The 27,994-nt window shown below is 43.4% G+C and overlaps 2 protein-coding genes across 5 annotated transcripts in view; both read left to right on the top strand.

The window, feature by feature from the left end:
* fndc3a (fibronectin type III domain containing 3A) overlaps positions 1-19,414 on the top strand; it is a 49,616-nt gene extending 30,202 nt beyond the window's left edge. For all 4 annotated transcript variants that reach the window (XM_085795936.1, XM_085795937.1, XM_085795938.1 and 1 more), the window contains 20 exons: positions 734-792; positions 1,972-2,138; positions 2,231-2,290; positions 2,391-2,529; positions 3,129-3,182; positions 3,307-3,431; positions 3,651-3,825; positions 4,380-4,466; positions 7,424-7,562; positions 8,178-8,246; positions 8,338-8,456; positions 9,508-9,613; positions 9,840-10,015; positions 10,106-10,219; positions 10,384-10,533; positions 12,073-12,419; positions 13,193-13,405; positions 13,648-13,814; positions 14,910-15,034; positions 16,757-19,414. In XM_085795936.1, the coding sequence (XP_085652062.1) occupies positions 734-792; positions 1,972-2,138; positions 2,231-2,290; positions 2,391-2,529; positions 3,129-3,182; positions 3,307-3,431; positions 3,651-3,825; positions 4,380-4,466; positions 7,424-7,562; positions 8,178-8,246; positions 8,338-8,456; positions 9,508-9,613; positions 9,840-10,015; positions 10,106-10,219; positions 10,384-10,533; positions 12,073-12,419; positions 13,193-13,405; positions 13,648-13,814; positions 14,910-15,034; positions 16,757-17,080 (2,915 nt within the window). In that variant the 3' untranslated portion in view covers positions 17,081-19,414. The remainder of the gene's footprint in view (positions 1-733; positions 793-1,971; positions 2,139-2,230; positions 2,291-2,390; positions 2,530-3,128; positions 3,183-3,306; positions 3,432-3,650; positions 3,826-4,379; positions 4,467-7,423; positions 7,563-8,177; positions 8,247-8,337; positions 8,457-9,507; positions 9,614-9,839; positions 10,016-10,105; positions 10,220-10,383; positions 10,534-12,072; positions 12,420-13,192; positions 13,406-13,647; positions 13,815-14,909; positions 15,035-16,756) is intronic.
* A 3,038-nt stretch (positions 19,415-22,452) lies between these two features.
* mlnr (motilin receptor) lies at positions 22,453-26,908 on the top strand. The gene is made up of 2 exons (XM_085794482.1): positions 22,453-23,289; positions 25,412-26,908. The coding sequence occupies exons 1-2, from the start codon at positions 22,506-22,508 to the stop codon at positions 25,717-25,719; spliced, it is 1,092 nt and encodes a 363-aa protein (XP_085650608.1). The 5' UTR covers positions 22,453-22,505; the 3' UTR covers positions 25,720-26,908.
* Positions 26,909-27,994: the final 1,086 nt, after the last annotated feature.

Genomic DNA, 27,994 nt, shown 5'->3' with positions numbered 1-27,994 from the left:
ATTACGGCACATGGCACACACACACACACACACACACACACACACACACACACACAATTTATCTATATTCAAGATTGTAGCTCAGAAACACCAGGGGATGTTGTGACCGAGTTTAACATGTAATCAGAGACTGAACTGCTGATACTACTCAGTAGTATCAGCAGGTTTGGATTTTTGTATAAGTGAACCAAATGAACTGAAACATTCACAACTGACTTTTGTCAGTGCAACACCACAAGTTATTTTTGTCACTAAAAGTGTGTGTTAATTATTTAAAATGGATACAATTACATTTCTTACATTTGGGATGGACAGGAAAATGATGATTGTGATTATTACCTTTAAGTTACGGCACAACAGAATTACTTTGATGCTACCATAAGGGGCCGAGGAGTGAGGTCTGTCACTGAAGACATTATTCTGTATTGTTTTTTGTCTACTTTGTGTTAAAGTTAACAACTTAAATCATTGGAGTTGTAATGTGGATTTTCTGAAGTGGATTGATATTTTTCAAAGTGTTACTAAGCCACAGCGGCAAATGAGAGCTTCAAGCTAAGGCGTGCAAGCAGTTACAGGTTGCAGGTAGCTTTCACAGTGCAGACACACCCCAGCATAAGCAATTGCAGGCAGATAATAATGCGATCTTACTAATAAGTGGCACATAATTTGTTTCATTATTTGTCATCATTTCATAAAGACTTTTGTGTTTATCTCTACCTGTTTCTGTCCTCAGAGCTGGACGAGGAAGCTCAGGCCCTGCAGGCTCTATTGAGCACCATCAGTAAACCAGTGGTTAGTATTCGCTTGTGCTGTGTTTTTATTATTTTATTTATTTACTTTCCTTCATCTAATTAGCACAACATTTGCATGATTTTTATGTGACTCTATTAGTGCCGTGTTCATGAAAACTTGTAATGATGCAAATGTGTTGCGTCATTAAACATTCTATTAACAGCCATGATGAATTCTTGCTGACATCTCGCTAATCGAGGCAGACCTGCTGACTAGCATCCATGTGGGGATTTCTATTCCCAAATGTGCCACTAAACAACTGTGCTAGCATTCACTGAAAGGTTTGAGCTTTGCTTTGAAAGAAGCACTGATTTTTAAGTGAACAGTTACTAAGCTATCAAATCCCCATTGTACTATGCTCAGTGGCATACGGAAAATATATTTCATATAATACAGTGTATACATAAAATACAGAATAGTGCTGTGGTCTCAGGCGTTTTTGAAAATAACTCTGTTTAATGGTGTTAGGTTCAGGACAGCACTGTAGATAAATGAAGAGGAGAATGGCTGTTTTACTGGGTGGGAACCAGACAAACTAGAAATAGAGTTTCCTTGACCTCATATAAAACGGGATTTGTCACACAGTCACTGTCGCTAAGGTCTGTAATCCTTGTAAAAGTAGCAAAACAAGTCTATTGGAGCCATGATGGGTACAGTGAAGGGAGGATGTGTAATACAGGAAAGGTTCAGCTTCAGTGGGCACTGGGGATTTTCTTGTCTTTTCTGCCGTACTGGTTTGTTAAAGTACCAAGAACTGAATTGTGGGAAGTTAAGTAGTTCGGCCCATTTCACTTGAGCTGCAGCCCCTCCCCTCTGTCCAGTACACAGAGGTGGAGGTGCAGACTTGACCTCACTGAGTTCTTCCACGTATAGTGTGAATCCCCATTGCCAGGTAGCTCTGGCTATTTTTAAACCCCAAAACAGAAAGGAGAAAAAAAACAACCTTTGGCTTGCAGAGCATATCCCTACCAAGTGGGGAAAAACCTTTTTTCCTGAGTGGCATCAGTTTGAATGACCCTCTTTGGACTCGGGTTTAAGGTAGTAAGATTTGGAGAAGTGACTGTGTCATGAGATTTGGCAGCTTGGGCGGTCAGAAGAATAAAAAGCTTTTATCTCCACGTCTTGGTTTGATGGTGTTATGTAGACTCGATACTGACCCATGAAACCTTCTCATGATAGGTGTCGGACATCCAGGCCAGAGCAATAGTCGTGGGCTGGATTGCACCCACCAGGCCAGAGAGCGACAGTGGCGGTGTGGAGGAGGACAGCAGCCCCCTGGAGGCCCTCAGCTACGACGTCTCCGTCTCATTTAGCGGCAAAGATGGGAAATACAAGAGCATGTACTGGTGAGCACAAGCATCAACGTGCTAAAGTAATGACCAACTGTTCGTAGAGATTTTTACATGGACAGTTATTTATTTTTTCATCTTTGATGCAGCGGGGAAGAACTAAGTGCTACTTTAGAAGACCTTCGACCAGCAACGGACTATCATGTCAGGTTAGTGAAAACCCTCCAGATTGCTTTTGTATGAGCTGCAGTGTAAATCCACAGACAAACTTTTTTCTTTTTTATAACAACTTTGTTTTCCTTTCCTCAGGGTCCAGGCCATGTGTAACTGTTTACTGGGAAGCCCATCAGAGGCTGTGAGCTTCACCACTTTAAGCTGTGAGCCGGATCCTCCCAATCCTCCCAGGAAGGCCAGCGGGACCAAGAACACACTCGTGCTCCAGTGGAAGGTAAAAAAAAAAAAGATTGATGGAGTTATAGATTTAGGGCGGAGGTGAGGGGAAAGTGGCAACAGCATCCGTCTGACAGGAAGCAAAGATTGACTACGCGAAGCATGGAGTAAATCATAGAAATACTGAGATGATTTATGGGGAGGAGAAGAAAGAGTGATCCAGAAACAGCCCGACAGTCCTTTTTCTTCCAACAGCCGCTGCTGAGATCCTCTTCAGTGTGGGATTTTTATCTCTCGTGGCTTCATTAAAGTTACCAAATTGCTGGCAGTATAAGTTAGTGGTGGCACAGATCACATCCCAGGTGTGGGTGTGTAGATGTGCGACACATGCTCAGCAGACACTGAATTAATGACTCCTTCAAAACGTTTGCACATCTGGATGTGCCTTATTTGTCATTAGTGGTGCTAAAGATGCCGTCTTCATACGTAGTAACTGGCAGCCACAGGCCGTGTTAACCATGAGATTTGGGATTTGGAAGACATGGTGACGCTTCCTGCCTTTCTGTCACTACAATCTGCTTCACTATGCATACATTAGTCATTTATTTCTTGACGGATTCATCTGATCGAAATAGAATAATGCATGTTTCTTTACAGGCTCCATGTGACAATGGTTCCAAAATCCAAAACTACGTTCTCGAATGGGATGAGGTAATTTTATTTTTATTTATCATAAGAGCAGTGTTGACCATTACACAATCCAGCTCATGTTTTATGAGCAGCTGAGGTGTCCTGTGACTTGTTCCAAAAAACTGAAGACTTTTGCGTTCTGCAGGGGAAGGGCACTGGAGTCTATGAGCAGTGCTACTATGGACCTCAGAAGCAGTACAGAGTGACCAAGCTCTCTCCAGCTTCAAGATACTCCTTCCGCCTCGCAGCCAAAAACGACATGGGTGTAAGGTAGGAGCCTCGACATGCTCGACCACTTCCTCGGATGGCGATCCTCCCTGTTGTCCATTTTTATGTCACTGTTTCTTCCATTCACTGTCTCTCATCTGTGTGCGCACATGTGTCTCTCACTCTGTCTCTCCCGTCTCTCTCTCCCATTCTCTACCATCCTTCGTCTCCCTCTCTCTCTCTCTCTCTCTCTCTCTCTATTTCTCTCTCTGTCCTCCCCAGCGAGTTCAGTGAAGTGGTGGACCTGTTGACCTCATGCAGTGTGCCATTGCCACCCTTCCCTCCAGAGCTGGAGATGGCGGGGGTGACCTGGCTGTGTCTGAAGTGGCAGAGACCCACTAGTTCTCCAAAGGAGGACGACATCTACTATATTTTGGAGATGGAGGAGGAAGGCTCGGTATGTCTCTCACACTGCTTTTTCTTTTTTTTTCAAGTCGAAAAATCAACCGACTGAGACGCACAAATGACTCAGCAGTGTCTCCAACATAATGCATATTGTTTCCCCTCCGTGTTAAAACACTTGCTGCCGTTACAGAGCCCTGACTTCTTAGCATCCAATACATCCAAGTGTATATCTTTTTACTCCATCTTCAGGCAGCTTACAGCAAGAGTTTTCACAGTTAAAATCGATACATGAAAGACATCTATTTCCTCATTGATTTGCATCCTGGTATGGCCTCTCAAAAGGAAAGAAAATCTAATGCACATCTTAATTTTTGCAACGCTTCAACAGTTTGCGTCACAGTTAATGTCTCCTCTGCCTGCAGCTCCTCAGCACCCAGCCGCAGACATCAGGCCTGCCAGGGAAAAAACAAAACAAGTTCCTCTCACCCCCCTGTAGCTGTTTGTCTCCTACAGACAGCTTTGTTTTCTGGGCTACAATGGTTGTCTTGTAAGCCATTGCTCACCTGGTTGTTTTCTTTCTCCCCACGTCATCCGTCTCTGTCCCAGGGATATGGCTTCCAGCCAAGCTACGACGGCGACGAGCTCTCCTGCACCGTTAAGAATCTCCACAGGAGCACCAAATACAAGTTTCGGGTAAGGAACACGGAGCGATGTCTGCAGTCAAAGATGGTGATCCACGGGTTTAATTTAGGCTGCAGCAGAGTGTGTATGTGCAGTGAGGGGGACAGGCTTCAGGCAGGGAGGGTGCAGAGGCCCACAGTGGCCCTATGACTCATCTGTTTGCAGGAATCAGCCAGCAGGGCGGTGGGCAACAGCAACTGACAGCATAAACAGGAGGGACTCCACAGCTCAACACATTTGGGGCTCCAATGAGAAACTATTCAAGCAAAGCGTCTAAGCCACAGTGGCTTCTTTTGGCTAGCAGTGATGCAACCGAGACAAGAGCCTTTCTCTTCATGGCTGCATCTCTCACCCTCTCGTTTCCATCCGCCTCTTCTCTTTCAAGACCTGACTCTTGATGCTCTGCTAAGTGATGGCGACAGGTGACCTGTTACACACAGAGACACACAGTGCTCCTGATGATAAGCAGATAATAAGTGGCACTCCAGTGAGAAAAGTTGGCATAGATTAATGACAAATCGTCTACAGTAAATGAAATGCTCCCGCCGCACATATGAATTTTTCAAAGCGTCATCATCATTTTCATCTTTCCTGACACCATCCATTTTTTTTCTCACTGCTTTTATTAGCAGTGTTCAAACACAGATCGGCTGGTTTTTGACAGGTTTGCTCCTTAAACGTGTCATAGGGATAAGCTCCAAGCAGATCTATAAAGGTGTTGAACATCTTAAATTTGAGTTTGTAAAAGCGGCACATAACCTCAGCGCCACGTGTCTGTTAAGTGTGTCGGGATAGAAGCACCTCACTCTGGATCGGTTATTGACATTGGAAGCTTTTAAATTTCAGAGCTGTTCTTGGTGATGTGGTTTTGACGCCGCTGGTGATAATTGTTCAGCTCGTACTAAGGCCATTCATGCTAAATACATATGCAGTCATTACACTCAAAGGCACTCGCGATAAAAGTACCTTGAGGTTTTCATCTCTGCCTGCAGCTGGCACCCCGTAGGCACTGACATATCCAGATAGTCTGAGCCATCCTCTTAACACCAGGGCCTGTAATACCATTATTATGTATTACAGCTGGAAAAAAGACATTAAACATTATTGCCTTGTGGTAATATTCTGTATTTTTCTTATTGTCAGCAAATCCCACGGAAAGAGCAAAACAAACAATGAATTGATGCAATTATCAAGTATTGCCTGTGTGTAGGCCTCTGTGCCAAACATCTCCGTTGTATTTACAAGGTATCAATGAGCCACACCGCTGCACACGTCTTTCTTCCACTGGATATTGAGATGATCTCACATCCATCCATCCTATGTCAGTAAACACTCCCCTGTGTGTGTTAATGCAGTGAAAATAGTCCCCAAACAAATGCACTGTTTACTCCTGAGTAGCAGAAAATACAGTGCACAGCTGGTTTATGGCATTTTGTAGCTTTAAAAAAAAAAAAAAAAAAAGAAACGATAAATCTCTTATCCTTTCGTTTTCAACAGGAACCAGTCAACTGAATGCTACAGACGGAGGTAGTATGAAGCGACAGGCTAATTTATCACAGGTTTCGACCTTTAAATGGGATTTCTTGATAATAATGAAGATATAGAGTAACATAGGGGCGGCACAGTGCAGCAGTGATGCTGGGTTCGAACCTGCCTTTGTGTGAAGTGCATATTCTTCCCGTGCCTGTATGAGAGGAAGCTGGAGCACCTGGAGGAAACCCAAAGTCCAAAAGCTATGCAGTTCAAGGTTAATTAACAACTCCAAACAACCCATAAACGTGGGTGTTGTCCCTGTGATGGGCTGGAGACCTATCCAGGTTGTACCCCGCCCTCGCCTTATGTCAGCTGAGATTAAATAGGTGTGTTATTACTCTAAAATTAAACTGTTATTTATCTGAAGATGGGAGTTGCCACAATGGCATTTAAGGTTGCCCTGTCCATAATGCTTTCCTTTTGCCTTCAGCAACATGTGATCTAGCACTGATGAACATACAAGAATAGATAGAATGAGTGAGCATTACTGATATAGCCAGAAAAACCACACCACAGCTTCCTTTAACACGATTCTGAGGAAGGTATTATGTTACTCAGATAAACTACCATATGCCCAAATGAAATGTTCATTAGTCACTCACAAGACTCCCTCCTCCCCCACTATGGAGCTAGAACAGTCTCATCATGAATAAATGCACAAAAGAAGATTCACAAATGTATTTGGGGATTTATATATATGTGACTCATAACACAAATACATTTTCAATGCACACACAAATATGTTTAATTCCATATATAAAGTAAAATATATTTGCATATAAAAAATAAGATTCATAAACATATACTTTTGAGACTCCCCTGGCATTTTTTCTAAGAGGGGATCTGTGAATATTTTTTTACTTATATACAATGAAACATATTTGTATGTGTATTGAAAAGATACTTGTGTTTTGAGTCACAGATATTTAAATCCCCAAATACATCTGTGAATCTTCTTTTGTGCATTTATTCATTATGAGACTGTTCTAGCTCCATACCCCTCCCTTCGTTTCCAATTATCCAGCTGCGCAGTGTGAGTGGAGGCTGGCTGCTGTGCAGGTTTGTCTTGGTACAGTGAATGGATGAGCTGCACTCAGCGGCAGCACAGACATTGTCATATAACTGCTGATGTGCCACGCTGAAACGCAAATGCCACTAAAGCTTATTGCCTTATTTTTGTCGATTGCAGTGCCCACAGCGTGTTGAATCGCATCCGCCGCTTTAAGGAGCTGAATCTTTTTGATAATGTGATATTTGTCTGAGGCCATTTTGCTCGTTCTTGCTCACAGTATCTCTCAGATCCCTTCATTAGCCTTCTTCTCGGGTCTAGTCAGCGCTTGTTATCAGGGAACATAGTGACCTTTATACACTTGGCCTTACTGACTGACAAGGAATAATATGACTTCTCATTGCCTGCATTCATGCACTTTCTCCAGGTGGCGGCGTATAACTCGGAGGGGAAGAGTAACCCCAGCCCGGTGGTGGAGTTCATAACAAAGCCGGACAGACCCAGCAGTCCCTGCAGGCCTGTCATCAGAGGAAAAGTCCTACCCAACAGCTTCAAGATGGCCTGGGGTGAGCACATCCCCACCAGTTGCCCTTTCTCTCATTAAAACAAAACACTCAAGTCTCCATGTAGTTGACAACCTGGCAAAGCAAGTGTCACATTTTTCACCGAGCTCTGCCTGAGCACGGATGAATCAGTTGGAGACTGATGACGTTCCTAGTGGTCTGTACAATACATGAGTGACAGTTCTCTCCTTCATTCAGACGTCAGCATGAGTCCTTACTGCACCTCACTGGACAAACACATCACTCACTGCTGTGCTTGCTCCCTGCTTCCAGCTTTCAGAATGGAGGGGGGAAAAGACACGCCTGCAGATTGAAGACATTGTCAAATTTCTACTTTCCACTAAAAATGAGCCTGTTTCATTGGAAAATCATGCTTTGTCTAGATTTATATATTTCCTACTAACTGTCAATTCCCTAAACTCTTTGATATCATACAGAGTCATGAAATCTCTCCCCATGTTTCGTAGATGGCTGATTTGCTTCAGTGCCCATTTTAGTGGATTTCCAATCATAACACAGTGAAAGCTGAGCTTGCTGGCAGTGCCAGACCACTCAGACGTTGAGCTTCGTTAGTGCAGCTCCACAATGATATTTTTTTGTGTTTGCCTTGAAATTTAGAGCCCCCAAAAGAAAACGGTGGAGCAGAAGTCACCAAGTATGTCGTGGAACTGTCTGAGGGCTTAAGCGGTAAGTTATAAATGGTGCTTGGTTATTTGAACTCAGATAAAAAATTATGCGTCAGAGTTTATTGAAATAATACAAATGTTTTTGTGCCCAGGTTTGTCATGGGAGCTGGTGTACTCAGGGCCAGCTATGGAGCATGTGTGTGAAGGCTTGAAGCCCGGCTGCTCCTACCAGACGCGAGTTTACTGCATGAGCGAGGGGGGGCAGAGCCCGGTGAGTCATTCAGCATTAGCACACGTGCACACACAGTCGCGCACATGGCCTTGTGTTGCACCACAGGATTTCTAACAGTTGATCAGTCACTATTTTATTTAGAAAGGAAATCACATAATGTATATTTTTAATGAATACACGTGTTAAAGTGCCACCATTGTTATGCTTCTTTTTCTAACTTAAAATGGACTTTACCTGCAAAGCTGAATCACCCCAGTCATCCAATATGTAAACACAGTCTCCCCGTACTGGCTCCTGCACTCAGCTCACAGATGCAACTCTATAAACCTGATAATCATGTGCTGTTTTTTCTTGTTCTTGATGCATTTCTCGGCTGTTACATATACAGTCATTGTTCAGCCAGGCAGTCATGAATCTCACCACATCCCGCGGTTGATCTGATAAATTTGACATGACTAATTCTCGATATGCACTCTATTTATGGTGAGTTTTAATAGGAAATTGTCATTCACCCAGCCTCCTATGTTGGGAGATTAGACTTTGCTTCCTGGTGTGCAAGTACAAGGCAAAGCCTGCTAATCGATTAACCCTCCCCGCATGTGTCAGAGGATGTTTTTCTTAATTAGTTCAGTTCACAGACGCTCTTCATTAATTTCTTCATCAGCTGTTAGTGCATGCATTTATTCATGATGGGGCTTGTAAAGAAACATGACTCACGGTAGTGAGCCCCTGCCTTTCGGTGCAGCACAATGTGACAAAAGACTCACATGTTTGCCTTTTTGGCTAAGTTTGGAAAAAAAAAATAAGACCTATAATTCACTCACCAAACAAGCCATCTAACTTCATCCACGGCCATGTGAGGAACACTGAATATTTCTCCGCACACCGGCGGAGCTGTGAACAATGCATTCACATTTGTCTCCCCTCTGGTCTGTTTGTAGCCTGAATCAGTCAGATAAGCTGGTGAAAACGACAATCTGCATACCGTGTTTGTGTGTTGTGCGAGAGGGAAAAAGAAGGCGGAGTGTGAGATTGTCAATTTGACAATTTTTCTCTGGGGTTTAATTGGTGCGTTGTTTTCTCTTGCAAGCTGTCGGAGACCCTGCAGGTCCAGACTCCTGCAGTGCCCCCAGGGCCCTGCCAGCCCCCTCGGCTGGTGGGCAAGCCCAAAGCCAGGGAGGTGCAACTGCGCTGGGGTGAGTCATTCTCCACCATCTCAAATCTGTGTGGGATGTATTGAAGCTTCTGTTGATGCGTTTATTTGTCTACCAAAGTAGCTCAAAGGCAGTGAGCTTTAATCATGCAGTTTGTATTGTTTGTTCATTCTTGTGTGTAAACTTACTGTGTTTTTTTTTTTCTTCATGGAAAGCCCTCATTTAACTATATTGATTTTATAAACACTGGTTGCACTCTTTTTCCCAGGTCCCCCTCAGGTGGACGGAGGCAGCCCAGTGTCCTGCTACAGTGTAGAACTGAGTGGGCCGCCGTCTGAGGAGAGCAGGGAGGTTTACCAGGGCCCAGAGCTAGACTGCTCAGTGGGAGGCTTAATGCCTGGTAAAACCTACAGCTTCCGGCTCAAGGCAGCGAACAAGGCTGGGGTGAGAGCAACTGTTAAGACTCATCGACCAGTACGAGCAGAAGGGATTCAGTTGTATTTAATACTTTTTTTTCTCCCTTTGTGTGCATAGTTTGGGCCTCTTTCAGAGCGCTGCGAGGTTACAACTGGCCCCGGGGCCCCTGAGCAGTGCAAGGCTCCTTCCACCACATGCAAATCCCCCAGTTGTGCTGTTGTATCCTGGGAGGTAAGAACCACTCCACCTCTGTCCGACCGCTTCACACAAAGTATAAATATCCCATGTTTAAACACAGAATATGTTAGATGACTCAAATACATTGTGTTATTATTAAAGATGACTGCACAGCCTTTTCCTGACAGCCACTGTTGTTGCCGCCATTTGTCTTCTAGGCTCCTCATTGCAATGGAGCTCCTGTGACAGAGTTTCGTCTGGAGTGGGGAGCAGCTGAGGGCAGCATGCAGGTGTGTTACAGCGGCCCAGGACTCAGCCATGAAATGAAGGGGCTGCTGCCTGCAACCAACTATTTCTGTCGAGTACAGGTGAGCAAGAACAAACTCTTTATTTTATAGGCGTCAAGGCTAATTCCACACTGTTAAAAACTCATAGAAGCTAGTCATTTCTCACCTTAAAAACCCCTCGTTAAGTGTGAGGAACCCATGGGCATCCATTATACAGTAAGTAAGACTGGTTGAATTTCATAATAAAATCACTGACACAACCAAATTTCTCCCTGTCGGTTTGTGGAAATGAATCTGATCAAAGGAGTGGGTTTGTTAAAGATCTGAGGTGAATTTTAATAGCCATGTCATATGCAAATCCCAACCTCCGTTTTCACACCTTTTTTTAATTGGTAAAGATTTTTTCTGTATTTTTTTTACTCAGTTTCCTCAACGTGTCAACACTAAAGCTGCTAGTTCTGTTTGAAATTGACAGCAACAACCCCACATAGACATTTTATGTTTAATGTGACAGAGATAAACAACTAGTCAAGCTCTCATTCACACTTGAGGGCGATTTTAAAATCACCAACTAACCCATCGTATGTGTGGTGGATTGTGGGCGGAGGCTGGAACAAGGGAAACAAAAGGGGAAAACACACACAGCGTGATGCATCAGAAAATAACTTGAGACCCATTCTTCCAATGAGAATACGTCATTCATCTCTCTCTGCTCGTGTCATCGTGGATCAGTGGGTGAAGTATTACACTGTTGGGGCTAACAGACCTGTCTCTGTTGTCCTGTCAGTTGCAGGCTTAAGTTTCAAAGAAGCTGAAATACATGCTCATGAATCTCTATGTCATACTCCAGTCCCTGTAGCTGTTTATGACGCACGGTCTGTCTCACGTCAGCACAAAGTGGTGACTCAGTTTTAATTTGTTAAGCAGCTGGTTAGTTTTCTAAAGTTTGACTGTGTATGACTGTTTAATGCTCGCTACGCATGAGTTTTGGCTCTGTTTCTATCTGCAATACAGTTGGTTCATTAGTTTCTTCATTGTGTGACTGGTACAGCAGCAGGTTAGACCACATTTCTCTTGTGCCATCGCACCAAGTGGATTATTACATGGTCACCAGTAAAAACCGGGTTTATCTAACAGGAAGCAGAGAGAGTCTGGCATCAAAACATCCGCTTTCTGGTTCAGGCTGAAGTTCCATGCTGTGTTGTGCTCTCGCGGCTTCTTCTGTGGTCCAACAGAGGTGGACGGGAGGAACTCTGGCTGCTTACTGGTCCTCACACACAAAAAGGCGGTTCTCGTCTGGTGCAAGTGCTCAGACCATCCTAAAATAAAATAATAAACGCTCTGGTCAGGCTGTAAAACCAGCCTTTCAATATAATGGTTGATTAAAACTCAGCCAACATAGTCCAAGTTTCCCAAATTTGTCATTGTATTTATTTTTACACTCCGTGGGACTTGGCTGGAAAATAAAACCACTTACTTAGTAAGACTCACCAGTTATGTCTACATCAGAACTCCACCTTGTGGTCGAATAAGGACGTTACACACGTGCCCGCTCACATCACAGATGGTCGACGTCGACTCACTCGATCAGCTGACTCTTGTGTGTTGCCGTCGTTGCAGGCAGTGAACGTGGCCGGTGTGGGGCCCTTCAGCGAGGCGGTGTTGTGCCAGACTCCCTGCTCTGTGCCCGCCGCCGTCAGTAACATCTACACCCTGAAGGAGTCCCAGCTGCTAAGGTACGAGGCGCCCGTGGATGCGGACGAAGATGAGGAAGAGGAGGACAGCAGTTCCCGGCCACCGCCGCTCTACTCTCCGTCCACCTGTCTGGGGATCTGCTGGGATCCCCCGTGCGACCACGGCTCCGAGATCACCTCCTACCTGATCGACCTTGGAGAGCGCCAGCCCATCGCGGTCGGCCCCGTCACCAAACACATCATCCAGCATCTGCAGCCTGACACCAGCTACAGGTGCGTTCGCCTCACAGGGTGTTGACACGTCGCACTACGCATGTGCCGCACGACACGGCAGGCGTCGGCAGGAGCGAACGGTTTTTAAACTGTCACATCTCAGCGTTCAGAAGTCCAGAGTCTCGAACAAATCAATGACACACTCTGCACATTTGTACATTAACTCGCTCTGTGATACTTTGCACCAAAACGCGTCAAAGGGGACAACTGGATCCAAATGTGATTAGTCACATATACACACACGTTAAATCCAGACCTGACACCATCACTTTGTTTTCAAAAATTCACCCTGGCTCAACTAACACCAGCCAACTGGTAGAACAGGAAACTGAATTCATGCAGAGTTAGATACAATAAAGTGTCTTTCATGGATTCATATTTCATGAAGGTCTTGTTTATCTGAAATGTCATCTGTTCAGGATGTATTTTACATCGCTTTAATTACATGCCTTTCATTTTAAACCCGCCCACACTGCACCGTGGCTTTTGTATAGTGCAGTCTGGAAGCTTAAGGCCAAAAACATGTTTTTTCATTGATTTGGTTCTACACATTAGACTTGTTCTGATACAAACACTCTGAGGCTGAATTAAAGTGCTGGCTTCCAGAGCCAAAACATCATTCATCGTGTCACCGTAGAGGCTGTATATGTAGCAGAGGCCGGACATAAACGTCTTGTCAATGAGATAAAATTCTGCTGGCGGCCTTTCTGCTCAGGTCGGCTCTGTCCTCACAGCTCACTGATGTCCACATGTCTCTTTTGTCACCTCCTCAGGATCCGAATCCAAGCCCTGAACAGCCTGGGAGCAGGCCCCTTTAGTCACACCTTTAAGCTGAAGACCAAGCCCCTGCCCCCGCAGCCGCCCCGCCTGGAGTGCACTGCCTTCAGCCACCAGACCCTCAGGCTCAAGTGGGGCGACGGCCCAGCAAAGGCCGCCACCTCAGACGCCCCCCAGTATCAGCTGCAGATGGGGGACAAGAGCGGCAGGTCAGTGGCCCATTAAGTCAGGCGAGGGGAGGAGGGAGGAGGGGGAAGACAGGAAGTGGTGCTCCACACAGAGTGCCTTATAAGGAGACAGGAAGTGATGATGTGTTCAATGCCACTGTATATTTCCTGACGGAGGAGGTGCTTGCATATTTTCCTTTTGACATCTTTACCCTTTTGCTCATTATATCCTCTCTCTCTCTCTTTATCTCTTTCTCTCTCTCTCTATGTTCCTGTCGTTGCAGATTTATATCCTTGTATAAAGGACCATGCCACACACACAAAGTCCAGAGGCTTAATGAGTCTACCTCTTATATGTTCCGCATCCAGGCCTTTAATGAGGCGGGCGAAGGACCCTTCTCCAATGTTTACACATTCACCACCCCACGCTCTCCTCCAGCCCCCGTCAAAGGTACAGTGGCAGCAGCTCGTGCTTTCTTTCTGTTCCAACAGCCAACCCTCCCCTCTCTCTCTTGATGTGCATCAACTCTGATTATCTTTACACACACTCTCTGCTGACATGGAGACAGCCAGTGTGCCCAGCTTTTAACCTCAGTTGACCCAGGTTTGGCTGGTATTTGATTAAGACGCTGCAGGCGCAGATTCACTTGCCGGCTGTCATCATGAGTCTGCTTGTTCTGCTCCGTGGTGTAGTCTCTCTGCGAAAACCTCTTTTGATCCCACGTGTTGAGGTAATGAGTAAGTAATGAGTAATGAGGACGTGGGTTTCATTCTCAGTGTGGCACCTCTTTTGAAGCGGGCCATTATGTGTTGGTTTGTCACTGTTACTCAACACTGTTTGTCTCCCCACATGGTGAAGTGCACCCTCAACTATAAACTGTTTGATTTCAGACTCACTGGTCCATTGTGCATCCGAAAAGCCCAATATCATCATACCGCAAAGGTTTTACAACCCTCCCTGTTCTAGTGGGGCTTTTTTCATCTGGTTCGACCACACATTGTTTTCGCTTAAAATTCCTCCTACCTAAAGAAGAGTATGACTCATACTCATGGCACTCTGCTGATGGGGGAAAGTCGCATGCAGTTGTCTTGAATTCACATTTAATTCAGCTGAGTCACTCTCTAGTGTTTTGCATCTTTTTAATTTTCATTCTTTCAATGTCTTGAATTCAAATGAGTTTGTTTTTTTTTCTAAACACGGCCCAAGGTTACAGATAACATGTCAGACTGGGTTTTTCACACATCTCAGCAACAGTAATGTGTTACTGGCCTTCAGAGAGAAGCTGCAGTGAACAGGAGGTCAGCTACATGTTACTCTAACAAATGAGTCAGTGTAGCATGTACAGACAAGTCTTTTCAGATGGAATTGGCAGAGCTGTTTCTACACGTTTATATTTAGACAGGAACTAAACTACACTTACTAATATTCCTCCTCATTAGAAATGACCTTTGTCTTGATCCGACTGTTTGATTGAAGTTTTAAGTCTGATGTCCGGCTTCATTAGTTCATTACAACTGTTTTCTCTTCCTCTCCTTCACCCTGCAGCCCCTAAAGTGGAGCGTCTTGGCGACAACTCGTGCGAAGTCACATGGGAGGCCCTACCGCCCATGAAGGGGGACCCCATCACCTACACCTTGCAGTGCATGATGGGCAACTCCGAGTTTAAACAGGTACCGACATGCGAAAGGTTGTGCTGCGCTCGCTGTCTGTGTTTTGCGTCCTTGGCTTGTTACCTGCAGGTGACCTGCCATTTGTCACAGTGGCCTTTTGATGCAGATCAGGATGCAGATGGATCCGGGGGACTTAATGTTTTCACCGTGGTGTTGCAGCTTTCTGTATTACTCACTGCTAGCTTTAAATTGCCCATTATGCAAAGGTCATTGATCCATGAGGTATCCCAGGTGTCTGGCCCCCGCCGGCACATTCATCCCTCTCAGTGGCCTCCAGCCACGTTAACGTAGAATAATGGCCACTGCAGATTTATGCTAATCTCACCACATCATACATGGCAATTGAATCAGGGAGTGCGGCCGCCGTTCTTCATGAGTTCACTTCCTGTCAGTCATGATGGCCTGGACTTGACGTTTTAAGAAAGAGGAATTAATCATTTTCCAAGTCTTTGCACCCAGCAGCCGTGTGCTGATTGGCTGGTGTAACAGATGATATGATAGTTTTACACTTCTGGTAATTTGACACTAGTATAAAGCAGAAACTGCTTCCTATAACCTCCTCCACTAGTCTTTTACCTCTACTTTTATTATTTAAATGTAATTAAAGGACAATTCCAGGCAAATTCAACTCGGGGGTGTATTTTCCTAACATTTTAGGTCTAAAAGCAGGAATCTGAAGATTTTCAGTTGAATTGCTCCTGTTTTGCAGTAGTTACCCAAGTTGCCGTGCTCGGTGTGTTCACGTGCAGTCGGAAAGCTACCGTTTGTGTCATAAACACAGGAATATCAACTCTTGACTTGCTTCAAGTAAAAAAAACCTTTTGGCGCATGTTTGAATAGCCACCTGATGCTGTCTGTGGAATAGAATTTTCTCTTCAAGCAATATTCCTGTGTTTATGACACAAACGGGAGCTCCGACTGCACCTGAATACACCGAGCATGGTAACTTCGGTCTCGCGCGAGACTCTGGGAGACTTTGAATTAGATCGACTTTTACAAACATGTTGGCTTGCTTGAAGCAAATAAACTTCTTGCATGTTTGAGTAGCCATCTGACGCTGTCTGTGGAAAAAGATTGCGGCTTTGAGGGATGTAAACAGCCTAAGCAGCGGAACTTCCATTCGCTCCCATTCATTGCTGCCGTGGCGATGCGGGGACAGACACAACTACCGCAAAACAGGAGCAATTCAACTGAAAATCTTCAGATTCCTTCTTTTAGACCTAAAATGTTAGGAAAATACACCCCCGAGTTGAATTTGCCCAGAATTGTCCTTTAAAGTCAGTCCACTGAGTGAAGTGAAAAGTGTTACTCTAGCAACCAAACAGGAGCTTCATGCAGCTTTCTAAAAACTCTTGGGTGTGTCAGCTGGGTAAACGGCAAAGGCAGATGGCTTCCCACTCCATCCAAGGCTACAAACAGCACAACACAAACAAATTAATCAGAAAACAGTCTGTAAAATGAAGACAGTCACAGCTAAAAGAAGAATCCATGACTGTTTTTGCTTGATGCCTGACACCGAGCTGGAAGCTGACCCCATCCAGTTTGTTTAGAAATAGTAACACAGGGAGGATTCAGTCAGCTTCACCAAGTTCACTATGTCAGATGATGGAGAAACTAGAGAAAAATGAAAAAGACAAATAATTGATTTAATATCTACAAAACAACCTGTTTTCACACCCCTCCTTGTCTTACCACATGTTGTCTTCTCCGTCCTGTCCACAGGCCTACAAAGGCTCTGCCACATCCTTCCATGTGCAGAACCTGCAGCCCAACAGCGACTACCGTTTCCGGGTGTGTGCTATCAGGCAGTGCCAGGACGCCCCGGAGCTGAGCGGTCCCTACAGCCCCACAGTGACCCTGTCCCCTCAGCGGAATGACGTGGCCGTGGGCGGCAGCGCGGCCGGCTCCGGCTCCAGGGCCAGCACGGAGTCCAACCGAGCCAGACGGAGCCTGACGGACGAGCAGTGCGCTTTCCTCCTCCTCATGGTTTTTGCCGTCATCGCCATCCTCATCGCTTTTGTTATCCAGTACTTTGTCATTAAATGAGCAGTACGCGCCACCCAGCTGCAGGGTTATAGCTTTATTCTTTCCCCCCCTCTCTCTGTGGTTTTTGTATTTTTCATTTTCTATGTATCATTTTCCGTCGGCAGAGTAACTGCAGTGCTCGCATTGAGCTGTAAGGGGAGGATGGGCTGGAGAGAGAGAGAGAGATGGTTAGCAGTCATAAGTTGAGGATGTAACACCTTATTTGGCACCTGTGCTGCCTTCCTGACTCTCCTGCCTTTGTCAGCCTTGCCCCCACCTCCACCCCCACCCCCAAAGTCTGTGGTGTGTGTTGCTAAATTCAGATTTCTGTTCCATTACGATCAGCTCAGAAAGAGCAGGGATTTGGTTTATTTTGGGCAGAGGCTTGGCCGGAAGACACGCTTCGACTCATGTACTTGTTGATTTCAGTATTTAAACATATATATATATATATATATATACATACATATATATATTTGTGTATATATATACATACATACCTATGTATATGTATGTATGTATATATACTATATGTGTGTATAGAAATAGTCATTATTTATATTTCCAATGATGTGTCCAGTATGAAAATGTTTTTGATAGGTGTGTTCCAAAAATAGTATGTAGGTGTGTCATTAGCCTATGTGCTATTTGATCCTGGGACCTGGTGGGCCAGTGTTTGCACAGTGAGATGTGTGTGTCCAGATGTGTATATTGTATGTAGTTTGTGCCACCGAGGTACACGGCTGGGAGGGCTTCAGGGCTAGATGAAGGGACTTTAGCCCCTGCTGGAGATTTTGGGGTCTAGCGAGAGAAGGAAAGACGGAAATGAAAAATCTTGCTCACATTATAGAACGTTCATTTAGCACTTTCCAACCTTTTTGATGTTCAGAATGTTTAAGGATGCAAAAATGACTGGAGAAATGTTAGTATATTTTTGTACAGTGAAGACACAAGGACCTGTAAGTTTGAGAAAAAAAATGCTCAGTATAAAGTTAGAAAACAAACAAAAACCAAACTAACAGTGAATTCTAATTATTTTTACTATCATATAGTTATACTGTAGCTTGTTTTTACAATCATGCAGCTGCTTTACTCCGAAATATTGTTGTTCAGCACAAAAAATGTATGCTTAACTGTATGTTTTTGTTTTATTTTTTTTGTTTCCCCCCCCAGTAATTGATTTTGCACCTTAGTGAAAGAAAACCTTGACTTATTGCGTCTTGGTCTTGTGATGCATTTTATAGAACACACTTTGAGATTGTGCAAGCCCTACTTGTGTTTTGGGTGTTTTAAAAGTTGTAGTACCACATTAACGTGTCACTGAAACAGCTGATCTATCTCAGCAAAAACAAAATGAAAAAAAATTTAAAATGAGAAAAAAAAGAAAAAAAAAACACTGAAAAAAGTATGTACCAGTTGTTTCAGAGGCCTTAATTGGAGAGGAAAAAATCTCGGGAGAATTTTCTCAATTTCTCTTAAGTTTTGATGTTTTTCTTTTAGTGTTAGAAAACACTAAAATGTGTTTTATTTCCTTTTATTTTTGCAACATTTATTTGATGTTAGTAAACCTATGTAATCGTGAGAGAAATGGAAACTAGTTCTATGTATTACTTTTGATTTATTTTGATTTTTTTTTTTGTCAGGTCATACATGTGTGAAGTATATTTTTTTATAATATTGAAGTAATATAAGTTAATACTCTCCAGAGAAAATAATAAATCCTGAGTACTCATGAATCATGGAACGCAAATGGCAGATACAAAATATCATGTACTTCCTGTGAATCTAAATTTGCCTTTACTCTGTGTGTTAAGTATTCGTAACAGATTGCTAATGCCGAGTTTTCACTGGTAATCTGGCTGTAGGGTCTAGTGTTGTTTGGTTTTGGGCAGAAAACTGCTGTTGCAACCATAAAAATGAAATACAGGTACCTTGCAAAACGTCTTGGATAATTACATGATTTGGTCTTTGGGACATTCTGCAAATGTCTTCTCTTTGTCATTTCAAGAATTCAAATTCCTATTTTTGATAGCGATTGCAACGTGTGCCATTTTAACACCTCTTCACCCGGGGGCTTACTACCTTTGGCTGGGGAGATTAACGAAATGCTACAAAAATGAGTAAAATATGCACAAAAATAGAGACCATTTTTATGTAATTTTAATGTTTGCAGTTACCTCATACACCGTACATTCCAAAATGAAAATTTGTTATATTATACATACTACCAGACATATCACTTTAAAATGTTCGTTATGGGAAAAATGTATAATCATAGGTATGTATCTATATGTATCTGTATAGCCATGATATCTACAAAGGATCCATGCACAATAAAAGATTTATAATTCTTAATCATGTGTGGGCTTGGGGTATGTTTGTCTGGTTTGAACGTCAACAGTTAGTGGTAGTCACCTGTCGGACATCAGTGTGTGAGGCGCATTACTCTCCAGGGATCCACAGCAGTGCTTCCCTCAGCTGCTGAGACTTTTCCTGACCAATAGAACAGACTGTGAACCAAAAACAAAGCAAACATGTTTGGGGTTTGAACAGAGGCATTCAAAACACAACCTGAACTGAAAGAGGAAACAATGGCACTGTAAAATGTTGCATTGGAACAACAGTAAAATAGGTTTTACTAAAACATTAAACTCTGGAAATCCAGTTTTATTTAGTTGATTTCTGTCTTTTCTTCAGTGACAGTTTTTAAAAAGAAGAAAAATTAGTTGAAAAAAGTTGAAACTGTTTTATTTTTCTGTTGAATCTTTTAACAAACAAAATGTTACTGTGTTACTTTTTCAGTTCAAATTTATTCGCCAAGTTTTATTTTCCATGCCACTGTTATTTTCTTCTCACTGCTTTAACCCCATAAAACACAACCATGGTATAAGCACCATGATAAACAGAAAATTAGAAATACAGAAAATAGTGGAGGAGATAAGGTTTCAGCCTTGTTTTCATGTCCCACCATCATCATTATCAGTTACAGTAGATAATGTGGCACCTACTGCACTTATATGTGCTTGACTGGTTACACAACTGAAAAAAATCATTGTACAAAAATGTTGCTTGATCATTTCCAAATGAATTATCTGAAAAGGCTCAGGAGAAATATTAGTTTTTATGTGTGCGCAGATAATTATGCAAAACACACACTATGATAATTCACAAAACCATTACATTGGATTTCCTGTTATGTTTGATTGTGTGAAGTAAATAAAGTTTAAAATGTAATCAATATCTCATCCAACAAAGGAATTGCTCTGTGAGCACGGATATGTGAAAATTCCAATCAGACTATTTATTTATAATACATTTAAAACAAAGGAGCAATCAAACAAAGGTTTTTTAACCAAGATGAATTAAATGAGCTGCACTGTGCCAGTACATAAAAGAACTGAGCCCGAGTCAGAGATAACAGCCCTTTCTGAGGATCAGTGACAGACACATGACCAAAATCTAAGCAGAAGTAGCTTCTTTTCTTTCCGTCCTCATTCGTATTCCTCTTTCCCTCTTTGACTCCATTTCACTTTTTCTAGTTTCTAGATCTAGTCTTAACACCATCATCATCATGGTAGTGAATGGAAGCTTCTCAGAGATGATACGCAAGAGTTGCACAAGCTCACCTTAGTGGTGTAAGCAGGAGAGTCATGATTAATGAGGGTGAAAGTGGGCTTGCTATTCTCAGTCACCAGCATGTGTGCAACATTGGCTCTTGCTGAGAGACATACTATAACACACACACACACACACACACACAAATGGGCAAACAAGCTCTCCTGACAGGAGTAAACAGTGACAGAGGAGGGACGTTCCCGCTGCCCCCTCTCAGGTTTGAGTGGTGCATCCGGCCGTGGGTCAGCTCAGTGTAAACACAAATACACCCCTAATGTCAGTGTGACTCTCGTTACAAAGGTTCATTGAGATCTAATGGACGTGGTGGCTCTGAACCAACAGAGCACACCGTCATCCAGCAGGTCCGCCAGGCTTCGGACACAATATAGGAAAACCTGTAGATCAGGAAGTGAAAGTATATACCCCTGCAAATTCTTCCACTTCCACAATGCACCAATGGGAGAAGGCCATCCTTCAAAATAAATAAAATGTAAAAGAAATTAGGGACAGTTCCATCCACACAACCACACAGAGAGGAAACAATTTTCCTCTTTTCATTATGATCTGCAGCACGGAGCCTGAGAGACTCTTTTCCTCGCTCCAAACCATTAAATCACTCTGAAAACCTTTAAATTTGTGGATTAGTGGGATGGGAAGTCAAGAGCATTATGCACTGACTTGTTGCAGGTCACACTAAATTAGAGCTTATATTTTAATACTGAACCCCAGACTCTGAACCTGAACCAGGAACAGGAATTCAAACCGAATCAACTAATCCTCTTTGGTTCAGTGTTAGTGGGATTTCTTTTGACCTTGTTAGACCTCGTCTTGTTCCTGGCCAAACTCTGTGGCATTCCTCTCTGAGCAGCATCATTGAGATGAAGTTTGTTATAACAAGCGGGATAGGTGACTGGGGGGTGGGAAGGAAGAGATGATCCGGTGGGAGTGTGGAGTGATGAAGCCGAGCACATACACAGACCACTTGTGAGAGCTCAGCAAACACACCGGGGCTTCAGTGATTGATACATTCATTGATTAAGTTATAGTGTATGTTTCTTATGTATTTGTGCTCCGCCCAGATTAGTGTGATCCTCAATCTGCTGCGGTGGTGGTGGTGGGGTTCCCTCAAATCTTATTCCCTCCATTTAATGCCTTTTACTGTCATTCATCCTATAATCATTTGATTATGCTGGTTTCTCCCACACACACACACACACACACACACACACAGAAAGAGAGAGAGAGAGAGCAGATTGTTGCTCCCCGACTCCTCAGGGTGCTGTGGAGGAGGTGCTCCTTTCTTCTTCGTCTCCCTCCAGAGCTCAACTGGCTGTTCAGCTTCAGGGACCTGCTCTGCCACTTCGTGTGTGTGCCACTTCTCCTGCTGCTGCTGCTGCTGCTGCTCCATCTACACACAGTAACACAACAAAGACCAAGAAAAAGTTAAAAGGTTGAAAGATCCAGCCCGCTTTTTACAGGTAAAAAAAAATAATTTATTTGATATCAGGATGTTATTTTGGTTAAAGAGGGATTGAACTTGCAAGTTTTCTTTTTTTAAGCTATTTTACTACAGTCTGCTTTTGCTTTATGTTATGGCTATTTTCCAAATTTTATGTTGGTGTTTCACAGCTTGGAATATACTTTTCTACAAGATATCAGTTGACACATGTGCACAAGTAAAGCGCATTTAAAACAGATACTGTTTACAGCTTAAAAGCTAAAAGCACATGTGAGAAGCTAAATCTTGGTCCTTGAATGTCTCATTTTTCTCCCCTCAGCACTTGAGTCCTGATTTCACACTTGACTGTACCAGCACATACTGGATGCTGGCATGCCCTGGACCAGACCACAGATGGACCTTCCTGCAGGTGGAGCAGAGGCCATAGACCACTACGGTGCAGACGACCACCACTACGAAGGCTCCCTGTTCCCCACCTCCACCCTCATCCCCGTCACTGTCATCTGCATCCTCATCTTCATCGTAGGGGTGACGGGCAACACCATGACCATCCTCATCATCCAGCACTTCAAGGACATGAAGACCACCACCAACCTCTACCTGTCCAGCATGGCAGTGTCCGACCTCATCATCTTCCTCTGCCTGCCCTTCGACCTCTATCGCCTGTGGAAGTACGTGCCCTGGCTCTTTGGGGAAGCTGTGTGCCGCTTCTATCACTACATATTTGAAGGCTGCACCTCAGCCACCATCCTCCACATCACAGCCCTGAGTATCGAGCGATACCTGGCCATCAGCTTCCCGCTCAGGAGCAAGATGATGGTGACCAGACGCCGGGTCCAGTACATCATCTTCGCCCTGTGGGTGTTCGCTCTGGTCTCTGCAGCTCCCACACTCTTCCTGGTCGGAGTGGAGTACGACAATGACACGCACCCTGACTATAACACGGGGCAGTGCAAGCACACCGGCTACGCCATCAGCTCCGGGCAGCTGCACATCATGCTGTGGGTGTCCACCACCTACTTCTTCTGCCCGATGCTCTGCCTCATCTTCCTCTACGGCTCCATTGGGTGCAAGTTGTGGAAAAGCAAAAATGACCTGCAAGGGCCGTGTGCTTTGGCCAGGGAGAGGTCACACAGGCAAACAGTCAAGATTCTGGGTGAGTGAGTTTATTGGTTTTTCTTTTCTGCACACATCTTCAGGCAGCACTGATTTCAGGCAAAAATCACATAAGCGCTCACCTAAACCACCACAATAGTGTCACATTTGTAATTTGTTAAACTTGTTCATTAGTGACTATGCATCAAAGTGCTTTCTTCATATTCAGGATTGACAGCATGCAAAACTTTCTTTGCAGATAAAAAGCCAGAACCAGAACCCAATGTATTTTCACTTTACTCAAGATAAAAACCCCAGCTCTCTGTATGTGGTAGGTTATGGTTCTTTTATCCTGCAAAGTTGAGAAAGATAAACCTGATGCCATGTCTGCTGTTGTTGATGTCATCTGGTTAATTACTCTGTTTTGTATGAGGCTAATCATGTCCTGCCACTGCGCATACTGAATGACTTAATTTGCAGCTCTGGCATTCTGTGCAGGAAACCTTGTTTTAGAGTATAAGACCTTGGCCAGGCTGATCTGCATTGTCCAAATATGAATCATGATGCATCCATTAGGATATTAATGCTGTTCATTAGCTGAGCACACACTTCACAGAGCTCACGTCGTCAGACTTGCTGCCGTTAGTATCCATTTGTTACATTTGTTGAATGTCAGCATGGCTTGTCGTCAGACGCCTCCATACATCAACCTTAATGGTAGCACATGCTCACGCAGCGACACCTGCCTTTATAATCTGCTGGTGTCATGCATCTCAGGTGTTAGTCATTGATCAGTATTTTTATTCACCAAGTCAACAACCAGAACATCTGTTCGCTGTGTGAATCTACAGTATACATATCAGTTCATAGATAACTCTTATTGTTAATTAACAAAGAACTTGGTTCGTGGAGGCAAGAGATAGATACCACTGGTTTATTATTAAATTGACATTTATAATCCTGACTGAAATTACAGCCCCCATTAGACAAATTGATGGTGTTATTTTTGCAGCAGCTTTTTGATCAATATCAGTGACTCAGTGATTACCTCACCCAGCGCTCAGATTCCTGCCTTTCATTAGCTAAATAAAGCCATGTTATTGTTGTTATTGTCTTTTTTCCCCCTTTTTTGTTATGTTTTCACCTCAGTGGACATTGCTGCTGCACATGTGCTCTAATTAGCTCACTATTAGTCTATTGTGAGAATATGACTGAGTTGTTGGAGCCAATTACAGTATAGGCCACTTAAGGGAACAAAAGAGGATGTGAGCGTGTGTGTGTGTGTGTGTGTGTGTGTCCGTGCGTGGGCGAAAGGAGTTCTTTTGATGTCGCTGTAATTGCTGTTAGTCATTAATGAATGTCAAAGGTGACCATGCACCATAGATCAGATACTCCTTAAAGATCCTAAAAGCCAGTCCTCTTAGCAAATGAGCCCAACGTGGACACAATATTATCTGTCAGAGTTATAATAATTCTGCTTATTTCACAGGGGATATTTCTATAATTGTGTGTATTGATCCTCTCGCTTGTCGTTACCAGAGAGATGCTGCTGTCAGTAATCTGATCAAGCTGATCCCACGCAGCTCTAATCAAGCAAATCTCGCTAATTGCTGTGTCTCTTTAGTTTATTCTCTTTGGAAAATGAAACATGAAATGTCTCTTTGTTTTTACAGAGGTATTAATTAGCAAGTTTTAAGGTGCTGATAAGATGATTTTGCCAGTTTCCAGTCTTTATGCTAAGCTAAGCTAGCTAGCTGGCCCAAGGCTTACAATATATTTATTATGGGCAAAGCTTTGTCCAATTTCTTAACTTAAAGCAGAAGTAAGCGATCCGGTCGTTTTGGCTAACTTCTTGTCAGCCGATGGAGTTAGCAGCCCCCGCCCTCGTCCCTACGTCACCACATGCACACGCATCCCTTGGCTGCACACAGAGAGGACCGCCCCTTTATGCCGTTCTCTCTCCTCATTGGATAAAGGTTGTAGGATACAAGGAAAGTTTTCTCCTCGGCTTACTGTACAGCAGAGCAGAGTGACTGACAGACCCGTGTTTCAGACCAAACACTCTATATAAGTGATTGCTGTCGGAAGATATAACTATTTAAGACTTATATTAACACAAATATTCCGCTTACTTCTGCTTTAAATGAAACTTATTTCTTTCTCCAACTTCTCCTCTCTCTCAGTGGTGGTGGTCCTGGCCTTCATCATCTGCTGGCTCCCGTACCACATCGGCAGGAACCTCTTCGCCCAGGTGGACGACTACGAAACGGCCATGTTGAGCCAGAAGTTCAACATGGCCTCCATGGTGCTGTGCTATCTCAGCGCCTCCATCAATCCTGTCGTCTACAACCTCATGTCGAGGAAGTACAGAGCCGCAGCCAAGCGCCTCTTCCTGCTGCACCAGCGGCCCAGACAAGTCCACCGTGGCCAGAGACAGCTGTGTGTGACAGACCACATCTCCACCCTGAACGAAAGCCTGACCGGGGTCTGAAGTGTTTCAGAGGCTTGTTTGACTTCACCGCCGTGGGAGAAGAGTTTGCAGGTTTCTTTACAGTTCAGGAGCTGCAGCTGAGGAGGACAGGACACTAGCTGAAGATGTGTAGAGGAGAAATGTTTGTTCTGTTTTATCTTTGAGGGCTGAGAGCGTCGCACCTCACTGCAAAGTCAGTTTAGTACAACTCAGTGGCAGTTTTCTTCACAGGGACTGGGTGATGGTTTTCAGCCATGCCAAGAAAATATTCATAGCAAAAAAAAAAAAGGCTACCATTTACATTTTCCTGTCTCTGTTACTCACCTCATGAGGAAGTATTTATCTCCACATTATGTGTGGTGCTACATGGTTTTGTTGCTTGGTGTATCATCACTTGTTGAACTGTTTTATTTCTTAATTACCATCACTCTGCAGCACAGATTAATAAGCAATTGTTCTTCGTTAGATACATGCAACGTTTTGCCAGATTTGACTGTTCATTTGTAAAGTTTAATTGTGGTCTCAGCTACACTCTGTTGTGAGATTGAATTTGTTTAATGTATGGCGAACAGTTGTTATCATACTGCCTGTTGTTCTCATAAATCAAGAAAAACAAAAACAAGTAAACCTATTAGCTGTGGGCCATTAGTTGTGCTGATTTGAAATTGGGTGTTCCGGTGCGTGTGCGTGTGTGTGCGTTATCTCTCCAGTGGATGGATGGAACATGACTTAATGGAAGAAGATTAGTATGAAAATAGGGAAGTTGTTGTCTCTTCTCTCTTGTGTGTGTGTGTGTGTGTGTGTGTGTGTGGGTTGGTGGCCACCTGAGCCCTGAGGTTTTTGGGGCTGCATACGTGCCAGCCATCACATGTAATCTGATAGGGTTATTATATTACCGAGGCTCTGAGTTGGATTTACACTGGCAGACAACATCCCTGCATCACCATATTCAAAGTAATGGTTGCTCTAAGTGCATTTCAAAGATGAGAAAGATATTAGGTTGTCAGTTGCGGCACAGCTTATTGCTTTTATTGCCTCCACTTGCATAACCTTGACACCACTGTACAATCCTTCTTTGATGTTGCATTTTGAATTAGAAATCATACACTTTTCTACCTCCTGCACTCACTGGCGAGAATGATGACATCAAAGTTGTGTATTTTTAACCTGAACACTGTCTAATCCCGAAATAAACCCAGAGTTCTCCAGGTTCTGTCTGCCATACATCTTGTTCTTTAAAAGAAATTGTCATGATTTCACCCATGAATCATCGGGGGCCTTGGTTTGCACAAATACAAAGAGACAAAGTCGCTCTGGGCTGACTCATCCTCGTGTCAGTTTTTTTTTTTTTTTCACCGAGCCATTCATCTTTGCCAGAGGAGCTGTAGCAGCGGGTAAAAGCTCATATCCCACAGACCGTCCTGCCATCACCTGGGGAAAGATCAACAAGCAGCACGACTCCTCTGTTGGTTATTTTCTTTACTGATAATGAAGAGAGTGTTTGTGAGCAGCTCTTTCACAGCTGTCAACACTTCCCTCATGCAGTCAAGTCATTCAGCATCAGAAATACACTATTTGGTTTACCTCTGCTCTTCAGGCCACAGCTTCTATAAAACCATCAAATCTCTATCACAGTGCTCTGTGAGCTCTGGAATATGAAGGCAGGGATTTATCTGCATCGTAAAAGGAATACAAATGAAATGTAGTGACTTCTCCTGAGTTGTCACAGGGACTATATATATATATATATATAAACAACTCTTATACAGGATCAAGAACAAAAGTATCCAGACACTTCAGAATTATCTTCATTTTCTGCATTAATTCATAAAATGTGATGTGATGTTCATTTAATGTAAACACAATGGTCCCAGACAAATTCTTATCAAATCATGTCTCTATAATTAAATACATCTTGTCACACTGTTACAGTGTAATCAGAGTTTAACTTAACCTGTTAAAATATGGTGGTAAACATATTTAGAGAAGTGTAGAAGAAGTGCAGGAATGGCTGTTTGTATCTTGTCACCTGTACAAATCGAATGTGTGTATGATCATATTATGGACATTTATTGACTAAATATATATCCTTCCCAAAGCATGTCAATACATATTAAAAATGAAAAAGAAATTGAAGAGAAAAACATAAGACACAGAATTTTCCTGTAGCAGGCAACATTTTAAAAATCATCATATCTTGAAAAAAAAGACACCTTTTGACAAAGTAGTTTAATATTGTGTTTTACGTTATACTTTCATACACCCGAGGCTGTGTACATATATCTCAACATCAGTA

This window comes from Trachurus japonicus, chromosome 13 (genome assembly GCF_045865225.1).
Source record: "Trachurus japonicus isolate A0001 chromosome 13, Traja_1.0".
NCBI lineage: Eukaryota > Metazoa > Chordata > Actinopteri > Carangiformes > Carangidae > Trachurus > Trachurus japonicus.
This window is presented reverse-complemented; position numbering and strand designations above follow the sequence as displayed.

Excerpts from the sequence above, each read along its gene's own strand:
- mlnr (XM_085794482.1), top strand. The coding sequence starts at position 22,506 with ATGCCCTGGACCAGACCACAGATGGACCTTCCTGCAGGTGGAGCAGAG. Across the intron at positions 23,290-25,411 it reads GCAAACAGTCAAGATTCTGG|TGGTGGTGGTCCTGGCCTTC; the intron begins GTGAGTGAGTTT and ends CCTCTCTCTCAG.